The sequence below is a fragment of the Anabrus simplex genome, chromosome 6 (genome assembly GCF_040414725.1).
Source record: "Anabrus simplex isolate iqAnaSimp1 chromosome 6, ASM4041472v1, whole genome shotgun sequence".
NCBI lineage: Eukaryota > Metazoa > Arthropoda > Insecta > Orthoptera > Tettigoniidae > Anabrus > Anabrus simplex.
In genome coordinates, this window is record NC_090270.1 from 304,588,621 (window position 1) to 304,614,950 (window position 26,330).

Sequence of the window (26,330 nt, forward strand, 5' to 3'; positions counted from 1 at the left end):
TGGATAGTAAAATTCATTATTTCACTTGAACCTGAGAACTTCTACTTATAATCTCCTAAATGTAGTATTTTTAGCACTTGCTCAAAGCTGCCAAAAGAAAGTCATCGGCCTAGGAATATTCACATATGCCCCAGAAGGTAATATTTGTCCTTGAATTACTTTCAAAAGCAAGAATTCACTGGCACGAATTCCTATATGAAAAGTCATGCGATTTTTCAAGGCAGTCAAGCATTAGTTAATAGCTCTTCTACTTTCTAGGCTGCATTTGAGGCTTGAATTACATCCAGTTCATTTCTTTCTTGAGAATCAGTAGTTGAAAGCTTAAGTCAAAATAATAACAATCATTTTTTATTAAATTGCAAATAATATATCATTTGCTGGTGATGAGTCCTTAAACTAGGTTGTTCTGTTTCATTTCTCTTTGTAAATAAGCAGTTATGTTAAATTAACAAAGATCTGAAGGCAATAAATTTTAAAATAGATGTTGCACATGTATTATGTCTAGGGCTCAGAAGTTGAGGAAAAATCCTTTTTTCTCCAGTGTCTGAAGACAAGGCCCAACACATGTTCATTCTGGGTCATTGAAGGCCAGAAAATGGTAGGTTTTATTGATCCTTTCTTAGGTTTTTTTAAGGTCTTATCGGCTTTTCTTGCATCTCCATTACCTCTAAAACATCTTCTCTCTGGTAAATTTGAAACATATCTGACAAGAGAGAAGATGAAGTGAAAATGAAATGAAACTAGTGCTTGAAAAAACCAGGGATATCGCGTTATGCGCAAAATAGGCGAAATATTGAAAGGAGAAAATTTTGAGGCATTTTCGAAGAAGAAAAAGAAGAATCTCACTTGATTCAAGTATGAACCCTTATCATCCATTGAGGTGGAGAGAAGTTTCTCGACGTTTTGTAACGTGCTGTATGAAAACCGACGATCCTTTACATTAAGAATCTGAGATGACTCTTGTGATATACTGCAAAACCAACTGAGGTAAGGTTTCTGAATTACATTATCTGTAACCCTAATGTGGTTAATCTATTAAAGAAACTATTATAGTTTTATTTTCAGTCCACGTTGTCCATACACCTTATAATGATAGAAAATGATTAATTTAACATGTTTCGGGAAAATCATCCATTCCCTTCATCAGCGTTGTCAGTTCAAGGTATAAACATATACCACTATATTTTGTCTTTTCTTACAATTTAAATAAGTATTGTATCATAATTTCACCATATCAATGAATAAAGAAATTAATGAAATATTAAGAAAATAATCATTACATAAAATTTAATATTTTGTTGAATTGAATGAGAATACCTAACTAAATTTTTAAGATCTTCAAGTTTTTCTTCCTTATATGATGAAACGCTAATTTGTACAATGGGTTCTCTTCTGTACTTCCTTCATTTAAGCTTGTTTCAAGCTCATTTTTTTCTGCAAGATAAATTTCTAAACTTCCCAAAACATTAATGAATTTTCCCTTTTGGCAGAATGTATTAACTCCATGTCATTAGAAATATCTGTAAATTTATGATTCTTTTCAACCATATGCTCTCCCATTGCCAAATCACTTCCATCACAGCAGATTTTTTTTCTCCTGCTGTGACCACCAGAAGTTCATCGGTATCATCGGATTCCCCATAATTCTTCTGAGTGTACACACTGGGTACATGTTCGATGATGTCATGGTCTTCCAATCACTCATACCCCTCATTAGAATCACGATGGAGTCACTCCTCCAAGTCCTTCATATCTACAAAATTGGAATCTGGATTTAATGAGATTGAGACACTTCACTTCACTTACTACAACCTGTGTCTGAAAGGTTTGGTGAATGGTTGCCTAGTTTGTACGTGGTGCTTGTTCGGACGGTGCGCTTGTGCATATGCATTGCGAGACATGACACCAAGTGCCCCCTATCGGTTAACTCAACACAGATGAACTGAGTTGAACGCTGCAACACATCGCAAGGAGTCAGTGTGAGGACTCGTGCCATTGCACAATGGAGTGCAAAACGGAAATGAAATGGCGTATGGCTTTTAGTGCCGGGAGTGTCCGAGGACAAGTTTGGCTCGCCAGATGCAGGTCTTTTCATCTGACTCCCGTAGGCGACCTGCGCGTCGTGATGAGGATGAAATGATGATGAAGACGACACATACACCCAGCCCCTGTGCCAGCGAAATTAAACAATTATGGTTAAAATTCCCAACCCTGCCGGGAATCGAACCCGGGACCCCTGTGACCAAAGATCAGCACGCTAACCATTTAGCCATGGAGCCGGACTGCAAAACGGAGCAACGTGTTAACATGAAGTTTTGCTTCCACCTAGGCAAAACGGCAACGGAAACACACCCAAATGTTAGTGCAAGTTTACTAAGCTCAAGCAGTGAGTAGAAAGTGCGTTTCTGACTGGTTTAAATGCTTTTGAGATGGAAAGGAAGGTGTTGAGGATGAGGCATGGTCAGGTCGACCAACCACAAGTACATCTCCAGACAACAACGAACGAGTGCAACAGATGCTTGCGAATGATCGGCAACTGTCCTTACGAATGATAGCAGATGAAGTGGGTGTAGGAAAGGACAGTGTAAGGACCACTGTTCACGTACATTTAAAAAAGTAGAAGATTTGTGCCCGGTTTGTACCGTACAACCTGACAGAGCAGAAGCAAACTTGGATGGAAACGTGGGGAGATTTCATGGACGTTTGTGACCGAAATCCAGAGGTGTTGAATATCATCATTAAAGCAGATGAGTCGTGGTGCGACCAGTATGATTCGGAGAGCAAGAGACAGTCAATGGCGTGGTGAACAGCGTCTTCTCCGCCTCCCAAGACAAGCCGGCGCACAAAGTCCAAGATTAAGACAATGCTGATCACCCTTTTCGACAGCAATGGTGTCTTTTTTTTTTGCTAGTTGTTTTACGTCGCACCGACACAGATAGGTCTTACGGCGACGATGGGACAGGAAAGGGATAGGAGTGGGAAGGAAGCGGCCATGGCCTTAATTAAGGTACAGCCCCAGCATTTGCCTGGTGTGAAAATGGGAAACCACGGAAAACCATTTTCAGGGCTGCCGACAGTGGGGTTCGAACCTACTATCTCCCGAATACTGGATACTGGCCGCACTTAAACAACTGCAGCTATCGAGCTCGGTAGCAATGGTGTTACTCATCATGAATTTGTACCCCAGGGTACACCTGTCAAACGCGGAATTCTACGAGGGAGTTTTGAAACGGCTACTGCAACGCATCAGACGGGTTCGGCCTGAACTGTACCGGAGTGGACAGTGGAAGCTTCTCCACGACAATGCCCACCACACACCGCGATCCGCATGACCCAGTTTCTTGCAGAACCCTATGTGACTATTCTTCCACACCCTTCGTATTTTCCGGATTTAGTGTCGGCAGACTTTTTTGTCCCCCCGTCTTAAGTTAGCCCTGAAAGACCACCGGTTTGACAGTGTAGCAGGTACCCAACAACACGTGACAAGGGTTCTCCGGGAGATTCCAAAAGAAGCGTTTGCTGCCAGCTTCCAGCAGCTTTACAGTCAATGTCAAAAGTGTGCTGTAGCTAACTGAGATTACTTTGAAGGCCAGTAAAGGAGTTTTGTGCGTAACTTACGTAGTCTTTATTTCATGAGACCATTCACTGAAATTTTCAGACACAGGTTGTATTATTATTATTATTATTATTATTAACAAATACATTGCAATTGAGAAATATCTTGGTGGCAATGATTATTACAGTAGTGTAATAAAGTAAAGTTAAAAAACAAAAATAACAACAACAACAACCAATCCATGGAAAGAAGATATTACAAGAAATACTACCATTTTACATTTTAAATCCAGCATTATCATAATACAAATTGACACACAACTTAAGGATTTTGAGTGCTTAACACTATGGCTTACAATACCACAGGTTGAACTTACTACTAGCTTAACATTATAACGCTGTCGTACACAAATTCACACGTACCTTAAGTAGGCCTATTTTAAAATTTTAACAGGATGAAAAACAACATCAAGAGTACAACAGGCAATTCCATGGAAAGAAAATATTACAAGAAATACTACTAGTTTAACATTCTAAATTCAGCATTCTATCCATTCCCTTAAAAGATTGTGGATACTTTGCTTGGCCTATAACTGTCAACTTGAGAATCTGATACATTCGAACATGTCATTGATAGTCTGTTTACCAGACGTGGAAGTCTCTTACTGAGAGACCAAAGTTTAAAAAGGCATAATTTTCCAGAAAAGACCAGATTCGTTGGCATTGTACATTTGTTCTGGTGTTACAATGCTTTCTTTCAATGAAGGAAAGAAACTCAACAGTGTTGCTACCACCAAATTTCCCCTAAGATTTTCACCCTCAGTGTTCAATTCCCTGCTGCCATGCCAACATTTAAACTTAGATAGCCAAAAACTAGAAGAGGAAAACAGCTCAGCATTACATCATTAAGAAACCATACAGCTTTGTCACTCGCCACACCTGATATAGGAATACTTACTCTCCGCATGCTTCTGTTTACATCAAACATAAAGAGCTTCGTTGAGGTGTGCTATTGTCAACTTCTTCATAATTTCCCTTTTTGGCGATCCAGATGCTCCATCAACCGATGCACCAAACTTCAAAATTTCAGCTTTCCATTCCACCGAATCCCAAAGTGTTTGTTCACCAACACTGAATTTTGCAGACAGTTTTTCACACTGGTACCCTTCTCCATCACGCAGTTTATAATTTCATTATTTTTGTTGAAATTTATTACTAAGCACTCCTGTTTTGTGGCCATTCTAGAAAAACAAGTATGCACAACAGACAAGATTTGATAATGGCCAATTTACATAGACAAGGTAACAACATGACTGCTCATTTATGCTTTGTTCTTCCATTGTTTGTTGACACAAATATCAAGGTGATTCTTACCATGGTAAAATGGTAAAATAATGTACAGTGTTTTACCCATTGTTGCAGCAGACATCCCAGTTCACTGGACCCACAGTTGATGGAACCACAGATAATGCTGGTTCTACTGTACACACAATATATCTCAAACCACAAACATTCAATGAATACATACTGTTCCAATCACATATCCTACACAACCACATCATACAAAATTAACAATCTAACCACAATATTTGCAACAGATGCATAGCATCTACTGCTCTTGTCCCAAGAGTCAATTCCCAAGTATGGTAAATCAAAACTGGCTAAGAAGACTCCAATAAGGTAAGTTACTTACAGTCAAAAACTGTAACTAAGTCGCTATCCTTCTTTCTTAATTTTTATCATCAGTACGTAGTGGATATCAGCACTGAAGAACATGATGTATCAATTATCCAGGGTCTGCTCCATGAACACACCACCCTACATTATGCTGCTCAGAAATACAAACTAATCCTGTGCAGCATAATCTAAGGTAGAGGACTCAATATGTCTGTCTCCCTCATTTGCAAGAATGGAGGTGGTGATGTACTGGTACCCTGAAAAACTGAAATGTTTAACTCTCCAACATACAGGGTGATTCCTAGAGAGGGAAGCCCACATATCTAATTACATATACAGTAGAACTCCGCTATAGCGAGTACGGCATATAACGAGAACCCCGTTATACCGGCAATGTTTTGCTGTCCCTTCAAAATTCTTATATTAAACTGTGTATCATCCTTCGGTTACACCGAGAGCCATATCGCTGACGCATCCATTATTACGAGTGATTAAGTGCGCGCAATTTTTTCCGTTAACGATATTTATGCACCCCCAGCGATTATGTTGGATGCAATCGATTATCTTCGGTATCGTTTCCTCGCTATGTCCACTAGCGAGTTATCTCGTCGACATTCGAAGGCGATGTCGGAGTCGATTAGTAATACCCAAAGACTGCTGTTCTCTTAAAGAAAATTTGAAATGAAAGAGAATAACAAGTTTTCGTAACAAATGTGTGAATAACGTGGCCGATAACACTTGTTAACTCGTTAAAATGAACGGCTGAAGTAAACGATCTCTTAATTTTAATATTATATACGGTACCAAAATTAAGTAAGAATGTGATGCACCTCAAGATATGGCAGAGTACATCACTGATTTCAGAGGATAGTTAATATTTTCTCGCATCTAGTTAAATTTCGGAAAGGCTATTCACATGTACATTTTTACAGAGGATAGCTCATTTCTCTACATGCGTTTCAAATATGTTTTCATGACACATATATGGTTAGGTTAGGTGACGCCATTTGAAGAAGAAAACTCTGGAGTGATACCATATCTCCCCGAATCCAAGGCGATAGTTTTTTTCCACAGAATTTCATGCGAAAAATCAAGGGTCATCTTGCATTCATGGCCTAACAGTAATGAATACCACTGACAACTCTCGCGGTAAACACGCTGCTTCTTTCCACCCCTGCATGCGCACGCACACACAAAATTCGTTGACAATAAACAGCCGCCTCTATTATACATTGCTAGCCTTGACAACCGGTTGTACGGTGCCTGCGTTTAACGACACTGTATCTCAGGAAATAGTGAAGAGGGAATGACATTCTATTAGCCTCTACAAAAACGTTCCTTAAATCTGCAGAATGACATCAAAACATGCGAGCCTTCAAATTCTTAGAAAGGCCACGGCTAATCAATGGCAGAGTTATAACGCGTCTACTGTACCTGACTCTCAGTAAAATTAAGTTTTATAGACAGCAAGAATATTTTCGTGATGAATAGTCGTAAAGATAAGTGGAACAGGTATTGCCGGCAAATTTTCAACGGGTTCTCGTCAATATTATGATGCCAATTGTAAGTTAATGGTTATTAAACACTTGGAAATGTAGAAAAAATGTACAGCCGCAAGAAAATACGGCATAGGCCTAACTAAAGCCAATATTTGGCATCACCGTGAAGACAAAGATAGCTAAAAAAATGTATTTTTTACAAAAAAATGTATTGTGGTCCGCAACAAGGACACTTTAAAGAAGTCGAAAATGAAATTGTGATTATGTGCACGAAAAACGCAAGGGCGGAAACTCCATACCGTGGCACAATAAAATAGTTTGTTGACCTTCAACGTCCGCAATTAGGCCTATACATCGCTAGCCGCTTAAGTTGGCTGAACCCGGCAAATCAGACATCCGTATAGCAGTAGCCAGTTATATCCGATGCCGAGTAAAAGTAGCGTAACAGTTTTATAGACAGCAAGAATATTTTCCTGACGGATCGCCGTATTGTAGAGACGCATGGAATAGGTATTGCCGGCAAATTTTCAACGGGTTCTCTTCGGTATTATTATGATGACAATTTTAAGCTAATGGCCATTAAACCTGCGGAAATAAGGAATAATTGTGCAGCCGCAAAAGAATGCGGCATAACGAAAGCTAATGTTTGGCGTCTAAAAATACGTACTGTATAACAAAGGCATTCATATGATTTTTTTCTTTTTGGTTTCGGAGAAATACGGGGTACTGTAATTTTTTTCAGAATGAAATTCAACATACACTTTCACGTAGTATTGAATTTCGAAAAATAACAAACAAGTAAGTCTAGTGTGGATATCATCCCGCGGAAATGCAAGTTTTGAACAAACTGATCGCCGTTTCATACCGATTTTAATGTGTAGGTGGGTTTTCCGACTTTTATACAAAAATCGGATATAGCGACAATCCGCTATAGCGAGTAAATTTTCCACTGTTGTGAATTCTCGCTATAACGGACTTCTACTGTATATATTTTACTATCGGCTTTATGTTGCACCAACAAAGATAGGTCTTACGGTGATGATGGTACAGGAAAGGGCTAGGAGTGGGAAGAAAGCGACCATGGCCTTAATTAAGGTAGAGCCCCAGCATTTGCCTGGTGTGAAAATGGAAAACCACAGAAAACCATCTTCAGAGATGCCGACAGTGGGGTTCGGACCCACTATTTCACGAATTCAAGCTAATAGCAAACTACACAGTCACGTGCTTGGTATATCTAATTATATATAGAAACCTTAAATCATTATGGTACAAAACACTCTTAAAATGAAGCATATCTAATGCCACCTTTCATACTATCAAAGCTACTACACTCAACTCTTGATTAACCGGGATAATGTAGGGGTAAGACTTTTGGATAAGTAAAATCAAGGTTAACCCGCAAAAAGTTAAAAATAGAACAGGCGTACTGAAAGTACAGTTTGTGCAGGTCATAATCGTCGTCCTTTCTTCAGATACTTTATAGCCTGGTGCACAACGCTCATGTTTGAAAGCATGTTTGGTAGGCATTTCCAATACAGGCCACACTCATCCGCATTGTAAAATTGTTCTAGGAGCAAACCCTTATCTGGAACAATTTTTTCCAAAATCCGCACTGAACTGTCGAGCAGCTTCTGTATTTCCACTTAACAACTCGCGTTTTACACTCACTGTTTAAAGTGTGTAAGCCATCCAGATGACGCATCAAAATCAACCTCCATCCCAAGAGCTTCGAAGAAAAACTTTGCTTTAGTCATACAGATCGGTCCCGATACTGTAGTCCCTTGAGCTTGCTGCTGTGAAAACAAGTCCAACATGCAGTGGTCAAGCTCCTCAAACGCAGATTTTTTCATAGTTTTTCGGTTTGCCATACCAATGTTTGCATCGGATGAACATGCAAATAAGAGAAGTTTGTCTTTGTTACGTAAAATATTCCACACGGTAGAATCACCAACGTTATATTGGACACACACTTGTTTAATGGTAGAACCTCGTTCTATATTTTGTACAATATCCAATTTCTGACGAATCGTCAAAACGAAATGCTTCCGTTCAGTTGCCATTGATTGCGAACTGAACTGCACTGAACAATAACAAGACAATGACAGAGTGGGGTGATGTAGGCTAGAGTAGAGCAGGTGCTCGCGGCCAGTGACATTACCTACAAATAACTTCAAGGTCGCGCCAACCATGCTTCTATTACGACTCGGCAATATTATCCCGAACATTTGAGATTCTGTATTACTGTAACTCCTAACACTCAAGCATTTTTAGTGTTTTTGATATCCCGGTTAGGCCGCTACATGGTTGATCCGATCACGATAAATCGTGAGTCGAGTGAGTGAAATGTAAGGTTGCACGACTGCTCCCAATTTAGTTTACCCTGTATGTATGTTGCACTGTTGTGCAGTTCATGAAAGACGATCTTCTTCCAGGAATACATAAAACTTAAGAGGATGAGTTCGAAACTTTTCAATTTCAGTAGACTGCAGACAAGAACACCTTCCACTGCATTACTTGAGTTACAGTAAGAAAAACTACCAGAACAATGGACAACAGTCATCATCCACCCACTACAAATAATTTTTTTTTTTTGGCGCTAGGTGCTTTACGTCGCAGCGACACAGATAGGTCTTATGGCGACGATGGGATAGGAAAGGCCTAGGAATTGGAATGAAGTGGCCGTGGCCTTAATTAAGGTTCAGCCCCAGTATTTGCCTGGTGTGAAAATGGGAAATCACGGAAAACCATCTTCAGCGCTGCCGACAGTGGGGTTCGAACCTACATCTCCTGAATATTGGATACTGGCCGCACTTAAGCAACTGCAGCTATCGAGCTTGGTAAATAATGTATTTTAACAATAGCAAGAACAACAGTTTCTTTCCTTTCAACTGATATAAAATGTGGACCAGACTCTCAAGGTTGTAAAAATCTAGATATGCCCTCGCCAATCCACTAACATTTTTGGGATGGTACCCTGCCAACCAAGGAGAAGACTAGTCACTCTGATGCTACGCAAGTTATATTAACCCAAAAATATGGTTTGTAAATACCTTTCCTGTCCAGTGGTTGTGTTTTTGATTAATTCCAGGGAGGGTTTAATGTCCATTCTTCAACCATTCAGTTTCTTCATCAGCTAGCCAAACAAAAAGGAAATGAGATAATTTAATTTAGATATAGAGTAATAATTGAAAACTGTGCTACAACAAAAGGTAGGGAAGTGTAAAAAAGAAGCATGTCCATTGAAACTGCATGCAAGCAAATAATATGGGTATACGGAACTTATCATATGCATCATCAAACATAGCTTTAAGAAAAACTAACAGAACACTGGATGACAGTCATCATCCACCGACTACACAAAAATGCTGACAAAAGACCCTTAACAACTGCACGGGAATCTTACTCCTTGACATAACACACAAAATCCTTTCAACTATCAGCCTTAACAGAATCAGGTCACAACTTGAGAAGGAAATAAGACAATAGCAGGGAGGTTTCAGGTCCTGGAGGTGCTGTCCTGACCAGATCACGAGTCTCAAACTAATAATGGATTACAACAGAAGAAACAGATCATCTTTTTTTTCCTACCGCTTTTCCCTCACCTGTGGGGTTGCGGGTGCGAACTGCGTTGCACATGTGGATTTTTTGCTAGTGGCTTTACGTCGCACTGACACAGATAGGCCTTATGTCGACGATGGGATAGGAAAGGCCTAGGAGTTGGAAGGAAGCAGCCGTGGCCTTAAGGTACAGCCCCAGCATTTGCCTGGTGTGAAAATGGGAAACCACGAAAAACCATCTTCAGGGCTGCCGAGAGTATCGTTCGAACCCACTATCTCCCGAATACTGGATACTGGTTGCACTTCAGCGACTGCAGCTATCGAGCTCAGTCGTGGTAATTTTCCAAAGTGTACTGATAATACTTGTATTGACAAAGACTATCCTAAAGAGGATGGCTAAGTCACGACTCAGGAAGGTGGTTTAGGAAAGTACAACTTATTATACTATTAGCCTTCAGCATAGACTTTATTTATTTTTTTTTTTTTTTGTGGTTCAACATCACACTATTTAGTGGTTCAACATCACACTAACATATTGAAGGTAGTCAGTGATGCATGAATGGGAAAGGGGCAGGATTAGGAAGGTGGCAGCTGTAGCCTTAATTATGGTATAGGCCCAGCATTTGCCTGGTGCAAAAATGGAAAACCACGGAAACCAAGAAGTATCAGACTATTTTCCACAAATTTACTATTTTCTTCTTCCCTGATGCACTCTCTGTTGCCACGCAATGGCCTCAGACTGAGAACGAAGATTAGAATTGGCAATGCTAGCTTTGCATCTCAGAATATAACCCCCCCACTTTACATGCAATACCCTTCCAAAACAAGGGAACCAATCGACAAATCACGTGCAGAAATTTGCCAGGGCAGCGTTTGCATCTTCTTAAATGAGGGAGGAACATTCTCACACCCTCTTATACAGAACAGAACATCAGCAACAAGGGTTCTGCCTGGCACGAAAGAGATGTGAGACCTAAAGAGGCAGTCCTTCCATAGGGTGGCCAAAACTGACCACTTCTCTATTTTACTCTGCTGAACAAAGATCTGTTTTTTATAACTCAATAATAATAATAATAATAATAATAATAATAATAATAATAATAATAATAATAATAATAATAATAATAATAATACACTGCATCCAACAGAACTTAGCCTTGCATCATGGGAACCCAGCCATACCACGGGATAAGGTAAAGGAACCAATATTTTAAAATTTAGCTCCAAAAAGAAAAGCACAGGAATTCCCAGGTACAGTCTTCCTGAGATATAGCAAAAATAAGCTGGCACGTTCTTACTTGGAGTCCTGTTGGTGCTGGATCCAGTGTTGCTGATTTGGCCACTGCCACCAATGCTCCGACATCACTTTTAAGTTCCACTCTCACTCCAACACCAAGGTTGCTCATCTACACAGCAGGTCTGTCACGTTTGGCAGGATGGAACTGCTCCCAGGGGCTGAAACATTTTACCAGCAACAGCGACATTTTCCTGAAACAGGCCACAAGGGCGAGGTGGCGTTTTGATCCAGACAACTGCATTAGCAATGAAAGGGTTTGAATACTTTACTCAAAGCTATGGAGTATATTCACATTACTCTTACAATAATGCAATTAAGTATTTGTTATTCCTATTCAATTCAATACAATGATGTATTTACACTGGCATAGCCAGCGGGGGGGAAGAGGTTTCCTGAAACTAGAGCGAGGATCAGCCGTTTTACATACGGTATGAACAAATTAAGAACTTACGCCGAAATGTTAAATTAACGTAGTGACAAAGAATCTACTAGCAAGGCTCAGTAGGGCCATACTTAATTCATTATATCTGTACTGTTTGAATGAAAGGAAAGCACTCAGGTTTGTGATGCGCAGGGATATTTCCCTGTAGAGGCCTCAGTATTGGGAATATAACCACGTGCTGACAAATGTCAAGAAATGACAAGAACGGCAATTTGTACGGGATTACTCTGCAGGGGGCTGGAACGTGACCACCGAGACAAAATTCTGGATGACAGCCTACCATGGGCACCCCCCCCCCCCAAAAAAAAAACTGAAATCCTGGCTAAGCCACTGTGTATTTATAATGCACTACAATGATGTATTGAATAGGAGGAATAATAAATACTTAATTGCATTATTGTAAGAGTTCAAATGTCAATAAGGAAAAATGAAAAGTAGAGTCTGTAATATTCACATTACTCACGCTAGAGAAGACTTGACATTAGTTCACGACAGCATCTTATGTCCTACGAGAGGACTGGAGAAATCTGCTGCTCCAACTGAGCTTACCTTTGCTCCAACAGAACTTAGCCTTGCATCATGGGAACCCAGCCATACCACGGGATAAGGTAAAGGAAGCAATATTTTAAAATTTAGCTCCAAAAAGAAAAGCACAGGAATTCCCAGGTACAGTCCTTTTCACAAACACCAACATGGATAGCGGGCTGGCCTTTGGCCACAGGGGTCCCGGGTTCAATTACCGGCAGGGTCGGGGATTTTAACCATAACTGGTTAATTCCGCTGGCACGGAGGCTAGATGTATGTGTCATCTTCATCATAATTTCATCCTCATCATGATCCGCAGGTCGCCTATGGACGTCAAATCAAAAGACCCACATCTGGCAAGCCAAACTTCTCCTTGAAAACTCCCAGTACTAAAAGTCATACAGCATTTCAATTTTTACCACATCACAACATAGGCATGACAGGTGAGTATAAAAGAGGAATAGAACCCTCTAGGTAAATGATTACCAAAATATGACCTTCACCCTTTCCAAGAAATTAATACATAAAACAACATACACTCATACTTGCCACACATCCATTACATAATAAATGTGATACACAAAACATTTATATCCCTCTCAAGTTGCCTAACCTGAATGAATGTTTTATATTACTTGTATGTAACTTCTCTTAATTTCAATCAAATAAATCAATACTGATCTGCAATTAGGGGAGTCGCCCAGGTGTCAGATTCCCTATCTGTTGTTTTCCTAGCCTTTTCCTAAATGATTTCAAAGAAATTGGAAATTTATTGAACGTCTCCCTTGGCAAGTTATTCCAATCCCTAACTCCCCTTCCTATAAATGAATATTTGCCCCAGTTTGTCCTCTTGAATTCCAACTTTATCTTCATATTGTGATCTTTCCTACTTTTATAAACGCCACTCAAACTTATTCGTCTACTGTCATTCCACACCACCTCTTCGCTGACAGCTCGGAACATACCACTTATATACAATAATAAAGTTTTATTATGAATCCACCTGTTCAATACATTATAATGTTGTTACATTTAAAATAACTTTATTAGTTAAAAAGTTATATATGGGACATGTTTCGCTCCACCCACCACCACCTCACTCTTACAACACAAGGAGTACACATAGAACAGACAGTCACCACATAACCTCGGACAACACCAAACCGACAAACAGCAATTGAAGGGGTAAGTGAAGTTCTAGAAGCACACTCTTAACTGGCAACACAAATTCCGATTACTTACAAGATTCCTTTTCTTGTTACAGACATTCAACAAGATAAACCAAGCAGCAGCTTTCAATACAAACGTTGATTTACGTCCCTTTCAATCATCCTTATCAAATCCATTAGTTCAACGAACGGTCATTGATATCTATAAGAACATATCTTTTCAACAGCATTCGTCGAGGTCACATGACAACAAGCATTTAAATTTCTTGAAGACCAACATTTATCCTGTTATAAGTTCAATCATCAAATTGACGATAAATTTGAATCTTTATAGACTCTTAAATAACTTTTTTACCAGATCTCATTGCTAAGAAAATCCTCAAATTTAGCTCCTAAGATTGATCTTCACGTCTTTCTAGGATTTTGGACATGATATATATATTATTTATTTTATATTTTAGTACTCTCTCTTCCATAATTTTAATGTATCTTCCTATTAAGCACATGTAATTAAGCCATGTATACAAAGATTTTATATTTTATTGATTTTCTAATAGAATAAGTTTTAAGTTTGTCAAAAATGTTCTAATAGTTCTTAAGTCTTTATTTACGTAAATAACAATTATTTGAGATTCAGATTTGGCTGATGATGCTCTATAAGGGAGCGAAACATGTCCCATATATAACTTTTTAACTAATAAAGTTATTTTAAATGTAACAACATTATAATGTATTGAACAGGTGGATTCATAATAAAACTTTATTATTGTATATCAACAGATTTCAATACGGATAAAACATGAGATTAGTCACTTGCAACATACCACTTAGTCAAGCAGCTCTTCTTCTTTCTCTCAATTCTTCCCAACCCAAACTTTGCAACATTTTTGTAACGCTACTCTTTTGTCGGAAATCACCCAGAACAAATCAAGCTGCTTTTCTTTGGGTTTTTTCCAATTCTTGAATCAGGTAATCCTGGTGAGGGTCCCACACACTGGAACCATACTCTAGTTGGGGTCTTACCAGAGACTTATATGCCCTCTCCTTTACATCCTTACTACAACCCCTAAACATCCTCATAACCATGTGCAGAGATCTGTACCCTTTATTTACAATCCCATTTATGTGATTACCCCAATGAAGGTCTTTCCTTATATTAACACCTAGATACAATGATCCCCAACTATAATCAATAACGCAAAACAAATTTAAACAGTGCAAGTATTCCAAACAGAGGGTAAAATTACATTAAATAATTAAATTTAGCTAACAATGCTGTTTGCATAAAATGTTGAAACAAGGAACTCATTACTTCTGAGGTTAGGCGGTTACTTTTCACATCACATTTAAACTGTACCATCACACTGTTCTCCCTAGAAGCTTTTTAATGGGCGGACCCGCCCAGCCGTTTCTACAGACCGCCTGGCTAAAATAACTTATACATGTGCTAGTTCAATAATATTAATATATATTTGAGTCATTGGGTGTTCCAAAAATAAATTTAACTACTGAAAACTGTTTATTTAAATGATAAATCTTCATTATTGTCAAAATAATTGCATCAATTACATTGGAGTTTAGGCTAAATGTTTAGCTTGATTGCCACATAGTGTCATGCGCAAGCGGTGCCAGAATTAGTGTGGAATCGCAAGCGATTCTGCACGACATTACAAACCTGTATGGCACTTCATGGCAACAAAATGGTAAGTCCCCAATTACATGATTATGAACAAACAGTAGAACACTAGAATACTCTGTTATGTCTTGTTTGTGATAACACTAAAATAGCTCAATTTTCCAATTAATGTTTACCTGTCCGATATTATTAATGCCTAATGCCCTTGGGAGGAGGGGGGGAATAAACTGAAATTTTATCATATCCATTTTTACGCCCCATTTCCCGCCCGGCTACTCATTCCTGACACCTGGCTGAGGAAAATTTCTGGGGAGAACACTGCATCATGTACTCAATTACAATATAATTACTGATAAGCATCATAACCACAGACAAGAAATGAACTTCTACAAGGAGAATACAAATCAGAAAAGATTACATTAACAAAATTAACAGTCCAATGAAATATAAAAGTGGAAAATATTCCTAGAATAGTACAAAAAGGCACATATCCAAAATCTGACTCCCTGATAAAAGAAAGAAAATGCAATAAAAAACCTTCATACCAACAAGAATCAGACCTCAGAATGATACACCACGAGCATAACTACATCCATGATCCATCAATTAATTACCCAAATTACCAACTGAACACACAAGAAACGACACTGTCAGATAATTCAAGATCAAAAAGTACCAAAATAATAAAAAGGGAAAGACACCCTCAATACAACTTGACTTTATCTCATCACCACATGAGACTACATTCAAGGATCAATATCATGCTCCTAGGAGAGCGATAAACTCTCAACACCTGAAATCTTGAAGTCTCCTAATCTGCCCACGCAAGGCCCCAAAAATGAACACAAATATAGCTTTATCTGTATCTACATACAGGCTACATAACATTGATCGACAAAGATGACCAGGCTCAGTAACACTCTACGGCTTTCACTACTCAGCCTAAGAGACCCCATAATCTTCCAGACCGAGCAATTAAATTTTGAAGAATGCAAGTATTATAGTAAATTTTGAAGGCATAGAAAACCAGAAACTCATACAATTGCACTGACAAACCATGAAAATGAAGACATTTTTAACAAAGACAATATCACCATGAAAATTACCAAGGAAATTCTAATTTAACGGGAGTTATATTAATGAGTAAATAGCTCAGCATGCAACAAGAAAATCCAAAAAAGGTTTGAAGAAAATCTTCCTAGAACAATATAAAATTCACATAGTTGCACAGAGTGACTGGATCCCACATCTGACCATCCAATAAAGGAAAAAGACTACAAGGAATCTCATACTCGATGAAGGTCAGACTTCAGATAAACGCCAGAGCATAAAGTGCACATCCATAACCCAACAGTTACTCTTGCGAGTCTCAGATAACCTGGACTAATAATACAGTGGTTTGGGCCGATGACCTAGATGTTAGGACCCTTTAAACAACAAGCATCATCATCAATAATATGGTGGCATAAACATGACTCTCTCTATGAGATTGTCCAAGAGAAAAGAATGTGCAATTCAAAAAAGGAAATAAACCTTCAGCAAACCGTAACTCACAATCCTCAGAGACAACCTTCCTACAAAGAAAGAGCAATTTCTGGAATATACTGGTAATAAAATATACAAAATGGAGAAATTCACGATAAAAAGGCTCAACACCTGATCAAGGAAAATTTTCAATTAGTCTACAAGACCCCACAATCTCCTAGCTAATGAGGAATTTAGACACTGACCATAAAAGTTCCAAGTGATCCCATCTTCACACAGACTCTAACCGAAGTACTACAGTAGATGACCAAGACACACAGAACAACACATGTCACACGGCACACCTCATGTAACTATCAAATAAAATTTTGAAAATGGAAATAACCTTAGGGACAATGAAAAGGGCTCCATCATTTCACATAAATGACACTATCATGAGCAAACATAAAAGGGAAGGAAACATACTAGAGCTACATGGGACGAAACCACTTCTTACCCATAATGACACACACCTACAGCGTCAACAAAGTACAACCTGTCACAATGACTCATTTAAGGCGGAAACACACTACTGCCACGTCACACGAGTTTGCGCATATCATGACACGTTCGGACCTGTCAAGAAAGATGTGCTATGCCTTTTCCACACTGTATGAAATGTACTATACGTGAACCTTTTCTTGAGCCCTGAGCTCCCTAGTCCTGAATTGGTAGACCTCGGTTATCTTCGACATCTATACCGACATCTGGCGTACACTTTACGAACTAGTACTGTTTTTGTTTACACAGCAAAGCCAAACTATATAATTCATGCTAGTAACAAGATTCGCATTGAGAAATGTTATATAATGTTAAATAATATATGTGCGACACAGTTGTTGACGTAAGATAATATCGATCGATCATATTATCGATTCAATTCAGATTTCATTTCCATCCAGTTGGCAGTATAACCGGAACCGGCAGCGCTCCCTCCTTACTCTTCACCCTGTAAAAATCGGGCTCAAGAAAAGGTTCGCGTATAATAGTAATCACTCATGTCACGGCTGTTGATGTCGGCTGACATCATTGTGGCATAGAATCTGGTGACAGCACTCTTCACGCGGAGCAAAATTTTCTGCTCTAGCACATATCTGGCAACGTGAAGTGCGAATAGAAACTGTTTCTTTTAGCAATATGGAAGAAATTTTAATTGAATTGGTGCGGGTGCATGAGAATCTGTACGATATGGGTTCGATTAACTACAGAAATCAGCAAATGCAGCACAAGGCAAGGGACAAAAGAGGAAAGGAATTAAAGATCACAGGTGAGCACTAAAAATGTACTAATTTTAATAGCCATTCAGTTGCTGAAAACAGTCCTCACTCGTACTTAATGATTATTACTGCAATAATAACAGACATTTCAAATACAAATTATCCTATTGATTTAGTTATCAATGAATAAATGTTTTTTGTTTGATCCACTCACTACTGCACAGTCCTTTTCTTTTTTCGCTCAATTTATTCTTTCATGATGAACAATAGGTAATTGCCATGGCACAGAGCCTTCCGGCGAGTTGAAGTAATTTTTGAAATTTTCCCTTATCTGAAGAGCCTCCTGTGTAGGATTCCTCCGGATCAGTTGCAACTGCTGCAGAGCGGAAGTTTCCGGGCTCAGCTGATCAGGTTCATGTGACAAGGGATTTTTTAGGCACATGTTATGAAGACAACATGCAGCACGTACAACTTTATCAACAGTTTTTGGTTGTATTTCTAAAGGTTTTAGAAATAATCTCCAGCGAGAACTTAGAATTCCAAAAGAATTTTCTACCACCTTTCGAGCTCTTGACAGTCTGTAATTGAAAACTTTTTTGCTTTCATCTCCTCCTAGGTGGTAGCGACTATACGGACGAAGCAGATATGTTTTAAGTGGGAAAGCTTCATCGCCTACTATCACAAACGGTTGAGGTTCTCCACTTGAACATAAAGGAGTGGAAGTCGGAACATTCGCTGTGCTTGACTCAAGCTTTTGTCCAATGATTGATTTAGAAAAGATGCTGCCATCACTGTTTTGCCCATATGAACCTATGTCGACTGCAAGGAATTTATACTCAGCATCAACAAGAGCCAAGAGAGCTACAGAATGATTGCCTTTATAGTTATAAAATGCAGAACCAGAATTTATTGGACACCTTATATTTATATGCTTCCCATCTATGGCTGCAATGCAGTTCGGAAAGTTCCACAAATCCTTGAACTTTTCTGCTGATTTTCTCCACATCTCTTCTGTGGGTTCAGGCATTACAATAGGTGCCAGCTTGTTCCAGATGGCGTTGCAGACCTCGATTACAATCTTGCGAACAGTGCTGAAACCCAATCGGTAGCTGAAGCCCAAACTTCTGAAAGAACTTCCAGTTGCCAAATATCTAGAAATAAATATGTATGTGTTAATAAACAGTCTACATAAAATGGTTATTATTATTATTATTATTATTATTATTATTATTATTCCCAAAATACTTCATTCCTATGCTTGCAATACCTAACAGCATAAGATACCAAATAAGTCTGAATATTTCCCATACCACTGTCATTAGACTAAAGTTAGTTCTTGGCTTCTATTTTTTCAGCTCAAAACGCCAAAGAAACATGAGAAAAGCTGCGAAGATGCTACCAAACTGCACTAAACCAACATCGCACGAAGAGAAGTGGTGATGAGGCCAAGAAAATAACACCTTGGAAGTATGAACTCCAAATGGCTTTCCTTCTTCTGTTTATGGAAAAAAAGAGAGACTCAAGAGTAACGTGGTGATATCTGAAGACGCAGTGTCTATAGACAATTTGACTGAAGACATAACAACTGATGATGAAACAGCTGAATATGTGACTGCTGGAAACGGGTCAAGTGAAAATGGAACTAAGGGGGGGAACCGAGTTGCTTGCAAGAAAGTAATTATATGATTTGTAACTTTGGTAAGGTCCAAAGTGCAAATCAAAGTAAACGACCAAAAAATGAGGTAATGACCTCTGAAATGATACAAATAATGAATGAAATCAAAGACATGGAGAAGGAGAAGATAGCAAGACGTGAGGAAAGGCAAACTTTGGACGATACTGATAAGTTCTTTTTGCACATGGCCAGTATTACTAAAACTTTGCCATCAACTGAACAAACAAAAATTAAACTACTGATTAGTAACGTGGTTCTGCAAGCTCAGATTAAGTGCTAAGAAAATTCATCAACATTTGACCGACAGTCTGTTCTTGTGTTACACTGTGATTAACTTGGCCTTAATACTCGTATAAGTAAAGCACTATACCTGTATTTTAGCAATTATATTTCAGTATCCATAAGAATTTATCACCTATCTCACTGAATTATTTAATATAACCTGCATTGTTTACTTTAACATTTGAATCACTGTCAAAATTGTATTACTTATTTTTATCTATGTTGTATTTCATTTTTAATGGGTTCTTATTCTCACCCTTCCAATGTTGTTTAGTGTGTTTAACTTATGACTGTACCGGTGTTTTATATTATTGTACTTTTTGCTGCTTTCTTGTTGTTTAAAGGGGCCTAACATCTAGGTCATCGGCCCATTGCACTTTTTAAATTTATTTACCGGTACTTAATATAAACTACAGAATATTTTATTGCGAATTATTTAATTTGTACGTAAAGTGATAGTATATAGCATCTAAGAATATAATAATAATAATAATTTATAATACATTTACCTTAAGCATACAGCTAATTTCTGTTCGGTGGAGATAGCTTCTCGAAATTGCGTATTTTGGCCAACAATTTCATCCTTGATGAGATTATGTAAATAGTTGAATTCTTCTTTGTTCAGCCTGAAATACATCTGGAATCTTTCTGGATGCGCATTTAGCTCCCTTACTAAATTGTGGTATTCACCCTTTTCTTCCCTCCGCAAATTAGTTTCATGTACCCACTGTCGTTTGCGACAGATAGTACTTATGGCAACAGAAACAGCACAGGCAAGTAATAGATCATCAGAATCCGATGAACTGGATGTACTATCGTAGGCTGCCATCGGACGAAGTACTGTATATTTACTGTGATCTGTGAACGTGAGAACAGTGTATTTCCTATCTTCACGCCACATAATACTGACATCATCAATCTTCTCCCCAAGCCGACTCAGCTGAGCGGGAGTTCACATGATGTGACAGCAGTGTGTTTCCGCCGGTTTCCGCCTTTACAGGCACACGCATATGAAAAGTGACAATGTTGAATAACAGAAATTTGGAATCACCGAACAAAATACGACACATCAGAAAACATTTAAATGACCACAAACAGGCAGCAGAAGCAAATTAATATCTCGAAGAGAATGTCACCATAAAACTGAAACATAACCACCAAAACAACGCAGATGACGGTTTGAATTTAACACAGGGCGAAATGTCATTACATGCCGGATGATTAGAACCAAAATTTAAAAATTTACGGAACAATTTACCCCAACACGCGATTGATGATAAAGACGTAACACTCGAAAACACTACTGTAAGAATTACCAAGACTGACATACAATTTAATATAGAATAATTAGAATGGCCACTAAAATGCAGTGAAACTTCATGTTTAAACTTAGCGCCACACATATAATCACAAGTACGATAATTATCACAGACATAAAATTACGCAATATGGAAGAGAACAAGAATGGGGCACGTGCTATAATTCAAGATGTATAAATGTGCACACAACTCATAGCAAGTCAGCACACTGCCACACTCACTCCTTCAACAGATATGCAGGTAGGACACAAATACCATACAGTATTACCGTATATACTGTATTTGCAAATACCGAGTGAGTCAAAATCAAAATAGCAACACGGACAATGCACTTGACCTAAACCGGTTCGCATGGCCTTGAAAAGCAACAGGTGATCGCATCGCACTGCTTTCCATTTCCAACCCATGAGGAAACAAGCGACATCCATGCGGCTCGAGAGTGGAGATGGGCGGTATTTAACATAACAGTTAAGAAAACAGTGTTCCAGCCTGGTAACATGTTACCAAAAAGGTGGTGTTGGTGGAACATTGTTCAATCACAATGGGAGTTCTATTGAGGTAACAATCTGAGCTCTGTGGAACACTGTTCCATCGCTATGAATGTTCTGTCGAGGCAACAGCCTAAGCTCTGTGGAACACTGTTCCATCACAACCGAGTGTTACGTCCAGGTAACAGCCACAGTATTATAATTTCTGAAACGTATCGTTATTCAGTAAAGTAGTAACACTTCGAAAGAACTCCGCTGAGGTTTATAATGAATAAAAGTTCGAACACAGGTTAGCCTACATAAAGGCATATTTCTCAGTGAATGACAATGTCAATAAAATTCACTTCGTATGATATTCGTGATCAAGGCTGTTTTAAGTCTGCGGGGCTGAGTGGCTTAGACAATTGAGGCGCCGGCCTTCTGACCCTAACTTGGTAGGTTCGATCCTGGCAGTCCGGTGGTATTTGAAGGTGCTCTTATACGACCGCCTCGTGTCGACAGATTTACTGGCAAGCAACATAACTTCTGCTGGACTAAATTCTGGCACTTTGGCGTCTCCAAAAACTGTGAAAGTAGTTAGTGAGACGAAAAGCTAATAACATTATTGTATTCGTTTTAAATCTACAATTACCGTGCTCGATAGCTGCAGTCGCTTAAGTGCGGCCAGTATCCAGTATTCGGGAGATAATGGGTTCGAACCCCACTGTCGGCAGCCCTGAAGATGGTTTTCCGTGGTTTCCTCACTTTCACACCAAGCAAATGCTGGGGCTGCACCCTAATTAAGGCCACGGCCGCTTCCTTCCCATTCCTAGCCCTTTCCTATCCCATCGTCGCCATAAGACCTATCTGTGTCGGTGCGACGTAAAGCAACTTGCAAATATATACAGTCACTAATTTCAAAATTTCCAGTCTAAAACTGGGAGCCCATTCAAACTCAGCCTCTTCCATCTCTACCGGTATTCACAATGTAACGAAGATGAATCGGTTCTTGAATGTTATTCTGACTGAAATTATTTGATAAATTATATTTTGGACATTGTGCATGTAGGATCGCATTATGTTGTGACCTTGCTAATGAAATAGTTTGATGTCTCCGCGCAGGCGTCCTGCGGTAGCGTTCAACCAATAAACGATCACATGAACACGTGCTCAACCAACGAGCTAGCTCGTTGTGCTCAACACTGGTATTCCCGCTAGTGACTGAGCTATTATCTTGCACTGTAAGTACGTACTGTATATCTTATAAAGTTTCGTGACGGTTTTTCGTGAACTTGGAACACTGTTCCATCGTACTGTATCTGTTATACAATTACCAGCCTCTTTATGTTAATAGGCTTATGTTTCGTGGTTACTTTGTGGAATACCGTTCCACAGCAAGCGAGTGTTGAGTCCAGGCAACAACCACAGCGTGTTAATTCCAGAAGCGTATCCTGTTCCGTCAAGTTGTAACTCACGAGTGATCTCTCAGATTTAAAATGAATAAAAAACAGAAAACAAGTTATATATGGACATATTTTTCAGTAAATGACGATGTAAATAAATTAGCTTCGTGTGATATTTGTGGTCAAAAACTTTTTAAATCTACTGCCACTAACCTAATAAAACATCTGACTAGAAAGCATCCTACTGTAAGTCTGTTAACCCATTCAACCTCCGCCTCTTCAACTTCTACCTTTACTCATGATCACAATGAAGACAACCTCGTATCCATTACTATGCCGTCAATTCAGATTGAAAATATAGGATCGCAGATTGACAATTTACCCGGCCCGTCCGCAATCGAAACCCATCCGTCACAAACACCACAACTTCCCACAGTGAGACAGACATCTGTAAAATCATTTTTAACTCTTCCACCAAAGGCAATGAACGCGGAAAGGAGGAAGAAAATTGACAAGCTACTTCTTCAACTGTTTACAACAGACCTTCAACCATTTTCAATAGTAGAAGATAAAGGTTTTAGAGATTTTGTTGCCGGACTTAACCCGGGCTACCAACTGCCTAATAGAAAGACTGTTTCTAACAGTATGATTCCTGCAGAATATGAGCTGTGCATGAACGTTGTTCGTGATCGTCTAATGTCCGTCTCCAGTGTTTGTCTGTCTACGGACTGCTGGACCTCTAAAAATGTAGAAAGTTATTTAGCCATGACAGCTCATTTTACAAATGATGACTTCACGTTGATATCAGTTCTACTTGAGTGTTCGTCAATGCCGGTTTCACACACTATAGTAGGGCCCAAGAGAGTTGAAGTCTGACAGGTGAGCGGCGAAAGCTGTAACTACGTAGTACGCTGCGTTGTCATAGTTACCTCCATTTGCAGCCTACCGCCCTTTCAGACAGGCTGAGTGTTTAGTAAAACATGTAGGCCTAGGCCTAATACAATTCATTTACCCTTGACCGGTTCCTAAGCTAGTGTTAATAATTCCAGCATTTAAGACAGAACACGACATTATCGATATATATAAAAGATTTCATAATCACTAACAAAATCATCAGTTTCTGACAATAACCTCAACAAATGCACATGTTAATCACAGAATAGAACAACACTACCCACATTGATAGTTTTTTATTATTTAACTCGGATTGTTAACGGTAGGGCCTACCTGTACAATTCAGGAATAAACTACGGTATAATAAACACAATAGGAAGACGATACTTCATCGAGAAAATAAATCAGTCAGAATATGAACGACAAAAGTGACTGAGAGCAAGCCAATCCACGTGATTATAGCGTCCTAAAATGTTGCAACTCTGTTATCGTTGCCATAGCAACAGGCCATTTTCGAGCAGCGTTAGTCAACTTTTCTCGCCGGTGGCGCTAAACGTCAGACTTCAACTCTCGTGGGCCCTACTGTAGTAAGAATCTAGCAGAGGGAATTAAGAAGATCACTGATAAATTTCATCTCACAGAGAAAATTTTAGCTGTTTTCACAGACAACGCATCCAATATCAAGAATGCCGTGACAGACGATTTAGGCCAGAAACACTACCCGTGCTTCGCTCACACCTTGACTTTAATTGTGCGCGATACCCTGAAGGTCACGGTTTTGCTTCAGGAGAAAGTGAAGAACATTGTTGCCTTTTTCAAAAGAAGCACCACTGCGACGGAAAAACTTATGACAGCCCAAATAAATTTAGGAGCAACTACTCCCAAAAAGTTACTTCAGGAAGTACCAACGAGATGGAACTCCACATACCATATGCTACAGAGGATTTGGAAACTCCAGGACGCGGTGAAGACAGCAGTGGCCCTCATCAACAAGGGTATTCCAGTCCTGTCTGAAGAAGAGTGGACGATTTGTGGAGAACTTTGCAAAGCTCTGAAACCATTCTATGATGTAACGGTAGAGATGAGTGCAGAGCAGTACCTAACCGGCAGTCAGGTGATCATCTTGACGAAAGGTCTCACATCTGTTTGTAAGAAGCTTCAAAAAGAAAATCTGCACCCGATTATACTTGATTGTGTGAAAGAGCTACATAAGGGACTAACTATCAGGTTTAAAAATATACAGTACAGCAAAACTCTTGCTTTATCAACACTTTAAGATCCTCGATTTAAGTTCCTACCGTTTTCTGACCAATCTGCTGCTGAATCAGTAAAGAAATACGCTACTGAATTAATAACACACATCATAAATAAGGACGGTCGGGTGGCTCCAGCAGAGGAGAGAAGACATGAAGATGTCCAGCTTTCTGTGGAAAGCAGTCCCAGCGACGGAGGGTACTCTGTTAGGGAAGATTTTGACAGAATAGTGTCGTCAAAAAGCCAACAGGTTGGTGTTAACTCATATCACACCTTATAAAATTTCTCAGAAAGTAATGTTTTTACTAATATACCTTCGTACTATTACAGGAACACCAACATCTGCTGCAACAATAGAAATAAACAGATTCTTGGACGACAACTACCTGCAGAGAGGCCATGATCCACTTTCATGGTGGAAGATAAACCAGTACTTATACCCCACGATGGCCAAGTTGGTTAAATCACGGTTTAACATGCTAGCCACCTCAGTGCCATGTGAAAGGATTTTCTCCAGATCTGGAAACATAATTAACGAACGCCGAACGCGTTTAAGTGCAAAGCATCTTCAGAGGATACTGTTTTTAAATAGGAATTCTAGTTTATAGCCCTAAGATACTTTTCTGATCTTGTGAAAATGGGTCTCTACATCTTGTTTAAGGCTATAATCGAGTATACAAGTGCATCCACAGCATTTAATCCGACTTTTGTTTGGATACTCAGCAATTCCACCGTCAGTCTAGGTTGGGTTGAAAACGCACGGACCTGTTATGAAAAGTGTGGAGTATATTTACAAAATTAATACTTTCATTAATTGACCAGTATAATTTCCGATATTCTCTTATTAACATTCATAAAGCTATATCTGTTTCTAAGTGTCGTTTTGTTCCGGTGTGTGGTATTTTCTATTGTTTCGTAATAACGTATGATCTTTACCT

The 26,330-nt window shown here is 39.0% G+C and overlaps 1 protein-coding gene and 1 long non-coding RNA gene across 4 annotated transcripts; both read right to left on the bottom strand.

Annotated features, from left to right (window-relative positions):
* Positions 1–462: 462 nt before the first annotated feature.
* LOC136876507 (uncharacterized) lies at positions 463–21,723 on the bottom strand. Of its 3 annotated transcripts, XR_010860601.2 has the most exons (4): positions 21,596–21,723; positions 11,587–11,776; positions 9,782–9,864; positions 463–1,753 (listed from the first exon to the last, which is right to left on the bottom strand). It is a non-coding gene; the product is annotated as an uncharacterized lncRNA (long non-coding RNA). The 3 variants fall into 3 exon arrangements; XR_010860600.2 differs by lacking the exon at positions 21,596–21,723 and having other exon boundaries at positions 11,587–12,320; XR_010860602.2 differs by lacking the exons at positions 463–1,753; positions 21,596–21,723 and adding an exon at positions 5,455–5,489 and having other exon boundaries at positions 11,587–12,320.
* Positions 18,185–21,308, bottom strand: LOC136876504 (uncharacterized). Its single transcript, XM_067150516.2, has 2 exons — positions 20,565–21,308; positions 18,185–19,249 (listed from the first exon to the last, which is right to left on the bottom strand). Exons 1-2 carry the CDS (start codon positions 20,954–20,956, stop codon positions 18,340–18,342), a joined length of 1,302 nt encoding a protein of 433 aa, XP_067006617.2. The 5' UTR covers positions 20,957–21,308; the 3' UTR covers positions 18,185–18,339.
* Positions 21,724–26,330: the final 4,607 nt, after the last annotated feature.

Bases quoted from the DNA above. Each gene is read 5' to 3' on its own strand.
- LOC136876504 (XM_067150516.2), bottom strand. From the start codon at position 20,956: ATGTGGCGTGAAGATAGGAAATACACTGTTCTCACGTTCACAGATCAC. The intron at 19,250-20,564 runs GTAAATGTATTA...ATTTATTTCTAG, and splicing joins AAATTAGCTGTATGCTTAAG to ATATTTGGCAACTGGAAGTT.